Genomic DNA, 15,663 nt, shown 5'->3' with positions numbered 1-15,663 from the left:
TCGAGCGCTACTTGTCGCTCACGGGGCATGTTCTACGGGCTGGGTGCCATTTGGCCAGTGCTCGGACTGCGTCTGGCTCCTCTCCTCCTGCGCTCTCTCAACCTTTGCACTCTCCATACTCCCTCCGCATTTTCAGGTCGGGCACCCCTCCATTGCCCCGATTCCTCCGACCAGTCCCATACATCTGATGGTGTGTCAAAGAAGCGAGTCCCGTCCTTGGAGATCACCCGGAGCCTTGATGGGAACAGCAAGGAGTATGGTAGGCCCAATTCCCGTAACTGTTTTTTGACCACCAGGTACGTGCTCCTCCGCCGCTGTACCGTTGCAGTGTAATCTGGGAAAAATATCACCCGGCTGTTCCCCACCATCAGATTGTCTAATTTCCTGGTTTCACGCAGCACCACGTCCCTATCTCAGTAATTGAGCAGCTTGAAGAGGAACGGGCGAGGACAGGCTCCGGGTCGAGACTTCTGCGCAGCACCCTATGGGCCCTTTCCACGACGAAGTGGGAGGACAACACCTCTGGGGGCAGGAGGCCTCTCAGCCAGGATTCCGTGTAGCGCTCCGGTTCCTTCCTTCCTCGCCTTCCGGCAATCCAACCACGCGAACATTGTTGCGCCGGGAGGGCCCTTCCGCGTCGTCCACGCGATCCTCCAAACCTGGACCCTATGTAGGACATCTCGGAGGCCCGCAGTATGTTGTTGCACCACCGGTTGCAGCTCCTGAAATGACTGGTGCTGCTCAGTAACTGACTCCGCCAGCTTGCGGTGGTCAGCGTGGAGTAGAGTAAAGTCGGACGTTACCTTGTCGATGCGGGCCTCGAGAGAGGTCTTAGTCAGCTCCAGCGTGTTAACTATGCGCTCCTCGGCCGCTAGCACCGAGTCCATCTTGGCCTCAAGGGCCGCCATCAGGCCCTGTCCACCGCCATGCGACCCTTGTGTCGAGCCCAGGCCCTCCGTGACCTGCTGCCTCTGCTGGGATCTTTCTCGAAGTTTGCCCATCACAGGGTGCTGTGCAGAAGGCATCCACTCCCGCTCACGGCCTTCCGTCACCGGCCGTCTGGGCCCTACCAAGGTCTCTGCGAGATGGGTACCTCACCATCCCTATGCCACCCACCTCTGCCAGGGGGGTCACCAGTCCAAGCCGAATGGCAGCTCAGGTCAATTCCAGTGTGCAACAGACCACTCTTGCCTCACAGTGTGCACAGTTCAATATCACTCCAGCGCTCTGTCTGTCACCCAGCTCCCGACTGTCTCGTGCTCACACATCAAAGTCCTCAGCTCTCCTCCCGGACCCCAGGCTGCCGGTCGTCTTTCGGCCTCCGCCAGCCACCCTCACTCACGCTCCTCACTTCGTGGTGAATGAATGTATCCATTAGTTGCTCCAGTGGGCACCAGTTCGGGGACTGCAATTTCGTTTGGCCTGTGCCTCCGAACCAGAGGAGCAGAGGAGGCAGGGGACAGCGCCAAACCCCGTCCTTTGTCAATCACAGCGGCCACCACTGCCCCCAGCCGTCGAGCGCTCGCTGCCTGCCGCCTCAGCCTGGTACGCCTGGTGCACCTCAGTAAGTCCCAGCCGTGATCTCTGTCATCCGAAGCGGCGGCAGGCGCACACCAGGCTCCGGTCGCCCAGGGATCGGCCACAGCGAAATTGGCGCCAACTCCAGCAGCAAAATGGCACCCAGGGCCCACCACACCTTGTGGCAGGTATGTGGCCTGTTCTCAATGCTCGTGGCCCAGGGCTGCCAGGAGGGGCAACCCAGTCGGCCAAGAGCGCCACCCGGCACTGCAAGGGGACGCCCAGCCCTCGATCAGATCCAAGCCGGCAGTCTCTGTGGGGCCTCTAGTCGGCCGCGCTTTGGGGGCTATGCCGGCTCCAGTCTCTTGTTAGGCCCCACGTCCAAGTCGGCGCTCTCACTAGTTGTGGGCCGGGCCTCAGGTACTGGCCGCACCCCGCACTGATAACGCGGGCGCCGCGCGGCGTGCCCCGGACCCAGAGCCGCCTCCTCCTCCGCACTCCCTCGCTGTGTAGGACTCAGTGTCCCCCAAGGGCCCCCCCCCCTGGGTCTGGCCCCTCCTCCGATCTCCTTTCGGGCCCTTGAGATCTCGCTCCTCACCTTCCGAGGGGGCATTCGCCGTCCAGCAGCCGCTACCAGTCTGGAGAGTCGGAGAGGCCTCGCCCAACTCACAGGGCACCAGATGGTGTCACCCGGCTCCGTTCCGCCGCAGCCTCACGGTAGTCTGCGGCCTCCGGTCACCTCTCGCACCTAGTCAGCCTCCCCCAGCCTGCAGTGTCTTTTCTGGCTACCGGTCGCAGTGACGGTACCAGCGCTTCTCTTGCGCGATGTCCGGGAGGTTCAGGGCAATGTTCAGACCCCCTCCGTCTCAGCCAAGCGTCTCAGCAGCCGTTGGCGCCCATTCGCCACTCCGCCACGGACTGCAGCGCCGCCATCCGCGTTTTTCAGCTATCCGCGGCTCCGGAGCATAATCCGCTAGGCTCCTGATGCTCCCACCGCCTCCTTACACCGTCTCCCAGCAGCACGGGTCCAGTGTACACCTTTGGCAGGGGAATTTACAGGATAAGAAGCGGCTTTGCTACGTAGCTTTATTCCAGTGCGTCCGCCATGTTCGTAGGCTAGTCACGCCCCCTTGCTGCATTTTATGATGGAAACCTTAAGGTGGCTTGCTCTAAGCCGAGCTCAAATCCCCTGGTAAATTGTACATTGACTAGGTATCATAGGATTGCCCCTGGCCTTATTGTCTCCACACCTGAGCTTGGTGGTTCAGGCTTTCACCAGCAAGGTTAATCCCAATGCATTCCCTAGTGTGCTTCTAGACATAGTCAAAGTGTATTGATGCAGTTGCCTAAAGAGTTTTTTCCCCTGCCAGTGTGGCATTGAGGTCCCTGATTGCCGTCTACCTACTTGGGCTCTACATGCATGGCTTGTGAGGTATTGTGAGGTGAGAGATATTGCCCACCCAGGGAGAACAGGTTGTTGGAGGCAAGTCATCCGATAGTCGTCCCTATTTACAGGGTGTGATGGTATGTTTTTTTTACTATTTGTCACCACCAGTAATACCCTGATAGTGAGGGACATTAAAATAAAAAAACTGACCTCCACTCCATGGGAGAAAACTCCAATTATGCTAGTGCCATTCGTTTTTTCTTTTTTCAAAAACAATTTCTTTCTTTGAGAGTTTGTTTTCGGAAAAGCAAAATTTGGTTCAAGCATCAATCACCAATGGCAATTCACACCAAACATTTGAATTGGCTTTGTTTGGCTCTCCATGTCTCCATGTCGGTGGTATCAAATAAACCCTTCTTAGAGTTCACTGCAGGGCAAGAGGAGAATTCTAGGATTCGCAGGCGGAGTACCAGATGGGCGGGGGATGTAAAGGACTCTGCTACCATGACTCCATCCACCAAAATCTAAATTGGGCCCCATATCTGCATACAAGACGAAATTCAAATTAAACCGTTTCAGGATACCTGGTGGCATTTATTCACAAATATCTTCCTTATTAACAAATATCTTCTTGGCATCTCCAGTGTAATATCACCTATCCCTTGTTAAGTAGAATCACAGCTGTTTTCTCAGTTGATGGAGTGATCAGCCACACTATCAATCCAAGTGTGCAAAATATCATTTTTTTCCTTGGGAGGTCAACATCCCTGATGACACCCAAAGGTATGAATTGGGGATTGTGTGGCATCTCCTCCCCGAGCACTGTGCCAAGCTCATGAAGGGTTGACCCAGTATTTCAGTCTCTAGGCACCCTCAGAGAGTGTGATAGAATGAGCCCTCGGTATCACAGCATCTAAGACAGCCGGCCAAGGTTATCTTCCACTTTTTATGAGCTTGACTCTGTCTAGGTAGACCCTGTTTAGTATTTTCAGTTGGATGCAGCAGTCTCCCAATCCACATCCCCCATCTCCCAGTTTTTTTCCATGCACTGTTGTAGCCCCCCTCGGTTATCTGGGATGTTGTTTATGTTGGCCTTGTATAGTGTTCAGACTGCCCCACCCAGTAAATCTCTCATTAGGAGGTTCTCCTGGGGGCATATTCTTGCAGGTCTTCCCAGTCAACTCCTTCAGTGTGAAGGACATTTCTGAGGTGCGTATATTTGTAGAACTGTGTTCGTGAAAGGACATATTTTACTTATAGACTCAAAGGTTTTGACCAGCCAATCCTCAATGATGTTTCATATTTTGGATGTACCCAAGTATGTTCAATCTGTCAAAGCCCTGCAGTATGGGAACTTTTTAGAGCATCTCTCGCACCCATAGTCGTATGTCTTTCATGACCTTCCCTCATATTTTATCCCACGCTCTCAGCGCCTCCCAGGTTGGGGCAGGCAGGGTCTTGCTTTTTTAGCTTTAGTAAAATAGTGCTTCCAATTGGGGTCCACCATGGCGCATCTGTTCAACCGGACCGCGGGGTCCCCTTCTGGGGCATGGCTTGGGTCATAAATAGCCTGTAGCTGGGTGTCCTAGCAGTATGACTGTAGATGTGGTAGAGCAATCCCTTCATTAGAAGAGTCTCCATTTTTAGTAAACATCTTATGGAGTTAAGGCCTCTGCAGCAGAGATCTTTGTGTGCCCAGCAATTTTCATGTGCTAATAACAGTTAATAACTCTGGTGGTTAATGCAGTTGCTAGAAAGACCTGTGTTTTGTCTAGTCTCCTAAAGAAGCATACGCGGCTAATGGGCCTGCTGCAAAGCACACTATAAAATGCAGATCACAGATTTGTATTTTATGTCAAAAATGTTGTCCTGTGCAGATTTTATTTATAGCTTTGAACTAAGGGGGTCATTACAATGGTGGTGAAACCGGTGGCTGTTTCACCACCATCAATCAATCAATCAATCTATTTGTAGAGCGCGCTATTTACCCGTGAGGGTCTCAAGGCGCTGAGTGGGGGGGGGGGGAGGGGGTGGGGGGGGTGGTTGGAAGCTTCGCTACTGTTCGAAGAGCGAGGTCTTGAGGACTCTTCTGAAGGCGAATAGGTCTTCTGTCTGCTGTAGGTGGGTAGGAAGGGTGTTCTAGGCCTTGGCGGCGAGGTAGGAGAAGGATCTGCCGCCTGAAGTTGTTCGTTGGATGCGGGGGACGGCAGCGAGGGCGAGGCTGGCGGAGCGGAGCTCGCGGCAAGGGGTGTGGAAGCTGAGTCTGCTGTTAAGGTAGGCTGGTCCTGCCTTGTGGAGTGCTTTGTGTGCATGGGTTAGGAGTTTGAAGGTGATCCTCTTGTCAACGGGGAGCCAGTGTAGGTTTCTCAGGTGGAGGGTGATGTGGCTGCGGCGGGGGACGTTGATGATCAGTCGGGTGGAGGCATTTTGGATGTGCTGTAGTCGTCGTAGGTGTTTGGCTGGGATTCCGGCGTAGAGTTCGTTGCCATAGTCCAGCCTGCTGCTGACGAGGGCCTGTGTCACCGTTCTTCTTGTTTCGGTCGGGATCCACTTGTAGATCCTGCGGAGCATGCGGAGGGTGTTGCAGCAGGAGGAGGAGACGGCATTGACCTGTTTGGACATGTAGAGGGAGGAGTCGAGGATGAATCTAAGATTGCGTGCGTGGTCGGTGGGTGTTGGTGCTGTCCCCAGAGTTGGTTGGCCAGCAGGAATCGTCCCAGGCTGAGGGGTTGGGTCCGAGGATGAGGACCTCCGTCTTGTCCGAGTTCAGTTTCAGACGGCTGCTCCTCATCCAGTCGGCGATTGCCTTCATTCCGTCGTGGATGTTGGTTTTGGCGGTGCTTGGGTCCTTGGTGAGGGAGAGGATGAGCTGAGTGTCGTCAGCGTAGGAGATGATGTTGAGGTTATGGTGGCGGGCCACTTGTGCGAGGGGGGCATGTAGATGTTGAACAGCGTTGGGCTGAGGGAGGAGCCCTGGGGGACGCCGCACATGATGTTGGTGGCTTCGGATCGGAAAGGTGGGAGGCGGACGCTCTGTGATCTGTCGTAGAGGAAGGATGTGGTCCAGTCGAGGGCCTTGTCTTGGATACCGGCTTCTTGGAGGTGTGTTTTTAGAGTGCAATGGCAGACCGTGTCGAAGGCGGCCGAGAGGTCCAGGATGAGGAGGACAGATGTTTCGCCTTTGTCTAATTGGCGCCTGATGTCGTCTGTGGCGGCGATGAGGGCTCTCTCGGTGCTGTGGTTTCGTCTGAAACCGTATGGGACGGGTCCAGGATGTTGTTGTCTTCGAGGTGGCGGCGGGTCAGTTGCATGTTGATAATTTTCTCGATGACCTTCGCCGGGAAATGGAGCAGGGAGATGGGCCGGAAGTTCTTGAGATCCATGGGGTCCGCCTTGGGCTTTTTGAGGAGGGCGTTGATTTCGACGTGCTTCCAGCTTTCCGGGAGATGTTGATGATCTTCCGTAGTAGTAAGGCACTTCTCCGCCCGTCAGATTACAATGGCGGGCTGTGTGCTGGCAGATGCAAAGTCCGTCCGCCATGGGTCCACCGTAACGATTGCCTGGCGGACCCACCCTGCATCAACAATATGGTGGCGTTGCCTAGCAGACACCGTCCGCCATATTATGATGCTGCCTCCCCACCAGCCGGTGTATGGTTGAGAAACTGCCGTTCAAAGGCTGGCGGGGATTGCATTTGGGGGCCTGTAGTAGGCCCCTCTTGTGTTGGGGGTAGGTGGGTGTTCCCTGGAGGGGTACCTGTGGTCCCCCCCCTACATTTCCCTGCACCAGGTGGCAGGCACCGTGTGGTGCCTGCCACGTAGTGCAGGGAAATGCAAACAGTGCATTTCTGACATTGCGGCGCGTGCTGCAGCCAGCAGCACCCTCCACAATGTCGGAGATACACGATGCACCCGCCATGGTGGCGATCGCATCATAATCTGATGTGCCGGATTACGAGCGGGCGGTCCCAAGCCCCGGCACTATGGTGGACGGACGGAAGTTTGTTCTCCATCGTAATGAGCCTCTAAGTCTGTGAGAGACTCAGATAGTCCCTTTCCAGACAAATGCCCCTTTTAATTTCTTACTAAGAGCATCAACATACTTGTGAACTGATAACAGGCTATGCATATGTCTTTGTTTCGAACATTGCATTGGCATCTAGGTGTTATTCTACAGGTAGCTCCCAGCCAGAATGATACTTTAACAATGTTGGCTGATGGCCCTTTTAACCAGGCCTTTGTTTTGGGCCCAGTTTGAAGTGAAAATAAGAAAAATCCCTCAATGCCTTCAGCTTGATGCTCCCAACGGAAAGTAGATAGCCTGCTGAATATGTCCCGCTGTATGCAGATTACACTGACACAAATTCAGCATGTTTCACTGGGGACAGAGGATCCCGGATCCGTCTCAGCAATAGCTGCTGCACCTGGGATCCAGCAGAATCCCCCACATAGCCTGCGCTGTCTGCAGTTACATAGAGGTGTCTGCATATGGTCAATGCTGGCCTATGCTGCCACCTACATAAAGCTGCATATCTCGTGCATTAAATAGAACTATTTGTAGACAGCCTTTTTTAACGAGATGGCAGAATGCAATCTTTCGTTGGTTAAGTTTTTTTTAAATAGCACCACACTTCTTATTGGTCACATGGCCCTAAGCAGATTATAGAAACTAGCATTTAAATGCATGTTCGAGGACACACAGCAAACTGTATATATGTATCCCTTGCTAGGCAGCATCCTTCTGTCAAATCTGTGTCTATCTGTAAATCGGCATTTGACGAGGTCTTATTCTGCCTTTTGTTTTTGTGGATGTGTCGCAGGGTACTCTTACTGTCTATTTGAGAATGGGAAAGAAAGTGTTAACAGCAGGTTTTAAAGTAAGTGTTAACAGCAGATTTTATCTCCACTGTGATGTCACGCCTTTCTCCTACTCACTTTTAACGTTGCACTTCACTGCTCGTGTTCATACAGAAGAGCAGCCAGTGAAAGGAAAATCTGAGAGACTTGTGAAGTCTGTAAATGTCCTTCCGAGGACTAGAAAAATACTGTAGAAGTGTCTGGCCTAGAGACCGTCTGCCCAGGCAGCCCAGCCCAAAGAACCTGACGGGGTGGGTGTTTTAAGTAACCCCGGGCGTAGTTCGTGAAGTAGTGCTACGTGTAGCAACGCGAAGTGCACTACGAGAGCTACGCGTAGCACTACGCGAACTGCGTAGTACCCTGTTTGCACTGTGCAAGATGCCGTTTTCAATGATAATTGAAAACGGCATCTTGCACAGTGCGAGCTGTACTTTTCTGCCGCTCGAGTAGATTTTTACTCGAGCGGCAGCTTTCTCAACGCCGACAGGTAGTTTCTCATTGCGAGCGGTTGCGAGCATACGGGACCACTCTCAATGAGAAACCTGACCATCCCGCGTTGAGAATCTCGCTGGGAGGTTTATTTTCCAAGCTCGCGATCGACAACTTGATGTTGCTGATCGCGAACGGGAAAAAAGTTTTGCCGGGATGTCATTTTGCTTGCTCGCGGTCGCCAACTTGACGTTGAGTACCGCGAGCAAGCAAAAAATGCCCGCTGCACTATGCTACGCGTGTTTGCACTGTGCTACGTGCAGTTCGCGTAGTGCGAAGTAGCGGAAGCATAGCGTAGTGCTTTGCCCAGGGTTAGTTTTAAGCCCTTTCAGCCCAGTGGGTGTTACGCATCTGACACTGAGCAGAGTTCCAGTGCTAAGGTTATGGACTAGAATGAGATGGCATGAAAAAATGTTTTAGAGTAGCTCGACTAGTTGATTTTTGTTTGGCGCCATATTATCACCTCAGATTACCTTCTCAGTTAGGGAAAAGATTGGGTACCAGAATCTTTTAATATAGTACAACAAATGTGCACATGACAGATCAGATTGTGTGATGTCCAAAGGACCATTTCAGAGTTAGCAGTATAGGAAAGGTACATGCGGAGGGCTTGTGCACCCTACGTGTAACCTGGATGTGCTGGTGAAATACAACGCGACTTTCTGCAAGTTGAACCAAACCGCCTCTATACCCTTCACATGTCGGATGGTGTTCAGAGCCTGCTGCTGGACACAACCGATACGTTAACTGCCGTTATTAACTGACTTTGTTTACTATGTTATTGCAAGATGAAAGTCGGCACTTTATGAAACCCGTAAATAAAAACTAAATCGGGGTTGAACTGATGACATTGCTTCCTTTAGAGTTCAAAGAAAAGCATACCTTTGAGTTGACTACTCGTAACACTTGTTTTTAACGAAACGACAGAATAGTGCATTTCGTTTAGCACGCCGTGGATATTTTTCTTTATTATTTGATTTTCACTAGCATGCCACACATTCTCAGTTGGTGTGTTTTATTCAGCCAGTTTGTAGCATCCACTTTAATCTAGACTGCAGTCCAACTTACAGGTTTTCTGTTGCTGACATTAACAACTAAATGCCCCAGGTAGGAATGAAGCACTGTGTTTTCTTGAATGTATTCTTGCCTGTATTGGACAATCTGAAATCTTCTCACGTTGTTATTCAATTTAATTTACTTTTCTGTACTGTACTGGTGACAGAAATGAAAATTAATGCTTCGCTTAACATTGAAATGATGTTAATTGAATACCAGAGTTTCAGTCTCTTTCTGGGGTTGAATCGAATCATAACTGGACTCACTTTTAGTATGTTCTATAGGCATTGACATTTACAGTGAGGTTATATCGTTATTTCCTTTTTACTTTCCATATTCAAACGTAATACATGTTTTTGTTCTTCCCCCAGGAGGCCAGTTTTCTTGTTAGGTCTGTGGATCACCTGAAGTGCATTGTCAATGCTCATGTCCAATTTGGTAAGTGTATATCTTTCACTTGACAGTCGCATATCATAAACTGCATCCTTTTATTGGATTTTCCTAAAGAGTCATAGCGTTGTGAAAATCTCTGTGTACTACAAGAAAGAGTTAGGAATTTGACCTCTACATCGCTTTTACTTGAGTCTACCAGATCTCATACCAGCCTCAGTCTTTGCTATTTTTCAATGCTTATAATTAAATGGATTCTTCACAGTTGTAAAAGTAAATACTGCTGCAGATTGTTCTACTACAAATGTAGAGAAATGCATAGTAACAAATCCCACTCAGCGCGGGAAGTAAGTGTCTAAGGCGTTGTTTGCCTTGGAAATTTGTGAATGCCCAAAAATGTGTATGCTTGTGAACTTTACTCCAATTTAGGACTGAACTAACTCCTCATCCATCATTGGAATGGGAACAGATCACGCGCAGATGTGGAAAAGGGGAAGGGGAAGGGGAAGGGGAAGGGAAAGGGATTTCTTCAGAAGTAAAGATGTCCTATCTCCATTCCCCTTGTGCAGACATCACCATTATAAGAGTACTCTGCATAGGCCCAATGGAACCCAGCAGGACATGCCATTTGACGTTCCCAGAAGTACACTTGGAAATCCTGCACCTTCTTTAGCTTTCCAGGGGTACGCACAAAAATGGCAATGAAGAGGAAATACATATTTTTGTGAATCATGCTCATAATATTGTTACTCCCAATACATCACTCTGACTCCCTTCCAAGAACACCAATTCCTTTTGCTCTGCTCCTCCAGGAAAGTAAGTCTTTGATAGCAGCAGGGCATACAGCAGGACAAGCATTGCACCTGTACTTGAGGTCTGTCAGTAACAGTAGTCTTAAATGAATCTTTATATAACACTTGTTGAGTTTATGATGCGTTTGGCTTAACATTTCCATAAACGGGGTTGTTAGAACTGAAACCAGCCGTTACGTTGGAGGCTGTCTGTCCAAAAAGATACATTTTCAGGTTATCATATTTGAAATTCTATTATTTAATCGCCTTCAACAGAAATGCTTGCTTGGTTCTTTCCACTGCTTTCTTAGTTGTGGCTCAGTATCAGTGCTCTCAGTCTGTATTGACTTATCAGACATCAATATTTTTATCATATAATCAGGCTTTCCAATGTTCTGTGATGTTATATTTGGAATCATGCAAGCAAAACATAGCCATATTAATACTATACATCCTATAAGACTTGAATAATAAGTGTTGAATCTGTGAACCCACCCCATTTTCATGACCCTAGTGTACACAGGGCAGACTCCTGTCCCCTCCCCCCCCACCTCTCAGATTACCAGCGCCAATTTCAATCTTGATTTTATCTCATTGGTCCATTACCCTTCCTTTACCTGCTTCCAATCATGTGTTCCTAACACCCCTAATCCTTATCCATGTATATTCTTATGTCCTTCATTTGCTTACCCCAGCAAGATTGTCACATAATTCACTTTACCTTTTTTCACTGTAAAGTGAGAGGAGTTCGTAAACACCAATCACACTGTTAATAAAATGAGCAGCAATTGGTCAGAGGCCCTAGCCTCACATTTGACCTCTGTCTTTGAAGCGCAGCAAAGGTGATAAGGTAAAAACAGAGTTTAAAGGCATCTTTATTTATTTCTTGGATTTTCACGACTCAAAAAAATCGGCTGATGACCCATAGTTAGGAAAACCCTGACATATACTTTACAGCTGACCCCATAAATGTGTGTCTTTCTTTAGGAGGCTCTGATGTCAGTGTAGTGGTAAAATTTACTTTTCAGACTGTTCCTTCCATGACGGAGCTGTATGGGTTGGTCTCTCCTTGAAAAATGTGGTTCCTGCTCCGATAATTTATACTGCCTAATGAGTCACGGGTTAGCCTCTTTAGTTGGTGTAGGAGTGAGGAAACTTTCTATTTTTAAGAACAACAGTGAAAGGGACATGGCTGCAATCTGGAGATGTAGAATGTCAAAAACAGCTGAAGTGATGAATACTTCTTCCTGCAAATTCCTCACCTTATGCATATCCTCCAGGCTCCAGACCATTTTAGAAAACTTTTTCCCCAGCAATTGCTCTCCAGGGCTGGCAGTTAGCACCATCAGGCCTCAGCTATGACTTCGCTCTCTGAAGATGTGATTACGACGGATTATATACGGCACCAACTTGCACGCTTGTGTCAGTCCCTGTTTTTGTGCACCTCATTGATGTGTGTCCGAAGCTCTTCCAAGGTCTTCACTGAAGAAATGCCTAAGCTTTCAAAAGCATCTAGAGGAGTTGTCTTCTCTTAAAATTTGGACCCTGTTGTGAATGCCATAAGAAAATGTTTTTGTTACACCTGCACGTCATATCTAACTTCAGAGCACAACTCATTGGCTTGCGACTTCTGTTTATTGATGCACACGAAAGCCAACAGAGAGCAGGAGTGATACTCCATACTGTTCCCCTTCTTTTCAGGTTGGGCTCCAGAGAGGGAACAATCCCCCAGAATGGCTTCCCACTAGAAACCCAAATTAATTTTATGAAAGAGAAAATCATTCCTTCCTTGAGAAAACTGTCTTGCTCCTGTGACCGTTCGGAGTCCTGACACTGTTCTTCGATGCCAGAGTTTTTCCTCATTGTTAGAGCTGATTTAAATGCTGAAAGAGATTAAGCCAAAATTCTCAACTTCAGTGGCCTGCAATGCAGAGTTTGGGTCATGCTTCATATTGTCATGATTGCCTCATATCAGTATGGATTACTACTCTAGGTTGGTGAGCCATCTTAAACAGGTTTGGTGATTATGACGCCACCTGAATCCACCACTGCACAGGCTCTGGCCTTGATACCATTTCCAACAAAACCAGTTCCCTCCAATGCACTAACCCTTGTGCACTCAATTCTGCCTCTTACCTAAGGTGCTAGACTTTACCACTAGCCATCAGAACAGACGAGCTGAAAAAGCTGCAGAAACTATGCATTTTTCTACATAAAAGGGTAGCAAGAATAGTTATCATAACAGAGCTTTATATGCTTGAAAGAACGAAAGTTGTGTGTCTTGAACATCCTTAGGCACTACCAGACGACACAGGACATAGCAAATGATGATAGACACAAAGTGGGGATGATGTTTCGTGGATCCATTGCAGACACATCTTGAAATAAGGGGATCCCCACATGTCAGCGTGATTGTGGAGTGTGCATCTCCCCAACAGTGTTGACTACACTATAGATTTAGGACTCAGTAAGTGAAGAATTGAGACTCACAAGCATCCCATCCCCTTCACGCTTCTATGCAGGTATCTTTAGGGTACTCAGGACCTCACCCTGGGACTGAAGAAGAATTTTTTCCAGAGGTGGACAGAGCTTGTGTACTCCAACTGGGTGCCTTGTTTCATGAACGGGCCTTCACGTCATTCTAGTGGATGAAGGAGAAGTGTGAGCATCTACGTCATCAGGGGAGGTACTGGGTGTTAGACCAGGGTCTTAACACTGATACAGAAAGGAGATACTGATGAACCCTCCATTTGATGCATTTACAGAGGTTTACATTGAGCATACCAGACACAAATGGTCGTCTCAGGAAACATAGACGAAGTAACTAAACATTCATAGAAGGGAGGACCAGCAGGGTCACAGATAGACAAGGACTAACACATTTATGAACCATGGTCAAGGGAGGGAGGCACTATACACGTTTCCCTGTCTGTGGAATTACACCCCGAGCACCTCTACTCCATGGATGAAACATGTATTCTGTCCTGGAGATGGTTTGGTAACAGGTTGGTTCTCCCACCTATTATGGGGCTATCCACACCTCTCTAGAATTTGGGAAATATACTAACATTGGTGCAGAACAGACAGAAGCAAAGTTGGCATCTTGTCTGGAGTTAGTTTTATTAGGCAGTCTGCCAGAGGTAACTCTCCCCTTCTAATGTATACTAGGAAAGATTATTTAAAGCATGCGTTGGCAATAAATGAATGTATACTGACACTGTGTTTGGAACCTCAGACTACTTCACATGGCTTGTGGATGAAAATAATTTTAACCATTCCTGGGAATGAAAAACATTAAGCACAGTGTCATGGGAAACCACAAACGATTTGAAAGATGTGGGGTCCCATACTGACTAACCAAATGGTGGTCAGAAAGGAGTCTTGGCTATGCCACTGGTGTGGCACAGATAGTTAATCAATTACACACACCGACTGCGACCTCATATATTTCTGGTTGTTCACTAGTGTCACCTCTAACTGTATTTTGATCACTAGTAATGCAAAGAGTGCTACCTCATATATTGTGGCGGCTAACTAATGTCACTTTTGATTTTTGATTTTTGATTCACGTAAATTGTTGTTTGCACCTGTATACTGTCCTTATATGCTTATGCTGGTTGATCACTAGTACCACTTGTGTACTGTGTAACTCACTGTATGTAGTTGTATTTGTATGTTTCTGTTTTTCCGCACATGTGTACCACTATAGTGCAGTCACCCATACCCACCTAAACCACCATCCCAACATGGATCCTATCGGCAATCACGCATATAAAATCAACTACCCACCAACACTCACCAAAAAAGCCGCTAAACGCTTTAAACACAACTTCCTTAGATCGCACCCTGAAACGCCCTTTGCTGACACCTACTTCTCATCGGTCAATGGACCCTTGAACACCGATATCTGCTTCCACACCACACGCAGAGCTCAGTGGAAAAAAGCGTTCCTCACCCTACTCAACGTCTCCACCACCAGGAAATCCACCCATGGCCTAACACTCTCCATCACACCATCCCAACTCTTCCCAGACAGAACCACCATCACTATTTACAATAACGGGATTGTCCTAATTCAATCGACAGACAGAAACCTGGTACTTCTTGACAACCTGTTTCCCACTTTCAAAGAGCACCTATCCAATCCCCGGGCTTACACCCATATCACCCCCAGTCCTACCACCCCTGATGGCACAGCACCCACCCTTAACACAGTCCAGCACCAGAACGACACTCGCCTCACCTCCACACCCAGCACCATAGTCAATTACCCACCTGCTGCAGCTACCCCTCCCCACCCCTCAATCTCAGACAGAGATCTCGCCCCCTCATACACCACCCGCTCCCCCATCCCCCCTACAAACCCTCGTACCTCCGCTCATCTTCCCTTATCCCCCCCACACCTTGCACTCCCATCCCGTCCTCCACACCAATCCTCTCAGAACACCCTTCCCCCACACCAATCGTCTCAGAACACCCTTCCTCCCCCAACGGCACCCCACACAACATGACTCTCTCTCCGCCTATCTCCCCCCCCACACTTAGCACTCCCGTCCCGTCCTCCACACCAATCTTCTCAGAACACCCCTCCTCCCCCAACTGCACCCCACACATGACTCTCTCTCCGTCTATCCCCCCCCCCACTCTTAGCACTCCCGTCACGCCTAGCCTTCACCCCTCCTTCAACCTCTCACCCCCCACTCTCACTCCCCACTATCCCACCTCCTCCCCCGCAACCGCCAGCCACCACACCGCCCTCTTCTGCCCTTAGCACTGATGCCCTTCCCAATAACGCCAACACCATCCCTAACACCTATCCTCTCTCTAACACTCCCAACCCCTTCACCAGCTCCTCCTCCTCACCTCGATCCCCCCACGTCTCCAGCAACCTATTCGCCTGCTCACCGCCTGTACCCCTCCTCAACTCCGCGCCCAACACCACGCTGGTCATGATTATGTCCACCCTCCTCCAATAGAAAGAAGAACTACATTCCATCAAAGAGTTGCTCATCGCACACCCCAGACACCCCCCTCCCACCACCACCTTTATACCTAATAACACTTCCCCCGCGCCTCCTACTCACCTTACCACACAACACTCCCCACACCGGACCTCTATCCCCTCTCGCAATACCAACAATCACAATACCAATCGCATTCGCATTACCACCAATCG

At 49.2% G+C, this 15,663-nt stretch overlaps 1 protein-coding gene across 1 annotated transcript in view; it reads left to right on the top strand.

Annotated features, from left to right (window-relative positions):
- RAB3GAP2 (RAB3 GTPase activating non-catalytic protein subunit 2) overlaps positions 1-15,663 on the top strand; it is a 684,945-nt gene that overhangs the window by 454,619 nt on the left and 214,663 nt on the right. Inside the window, exon 27 of the mRNA XM_086927924.1 lies at positions 9,678-9,744. Within this exon, the coding sequence (XP_086784050.1) occupies positions 9,678-9,744 (67 nt within the window). The remainder of the gene's footprint in view (positions 1-9,677; positions 9,745-15,663) is intronic.

Source organism: Lissotriton vulgaris, chromosome 6 (genome assembly GCF_964263255.1).
Source record: "Lissotriton vulgaris chromosome 6, aLisVul1.2, whole genome shotgun sequence".
In the NCBI taxonomy this organism is placed as follows: domain Eukaryota; kingdom Metazoa; phylum Chordata; class Amphibia; order Caudata; family Salamandridae; genus Lissotriton; species Lissotriton vulgaris.
This window is presented reverse-complemented; position numbering and strand designations above follow the sequence as displayed.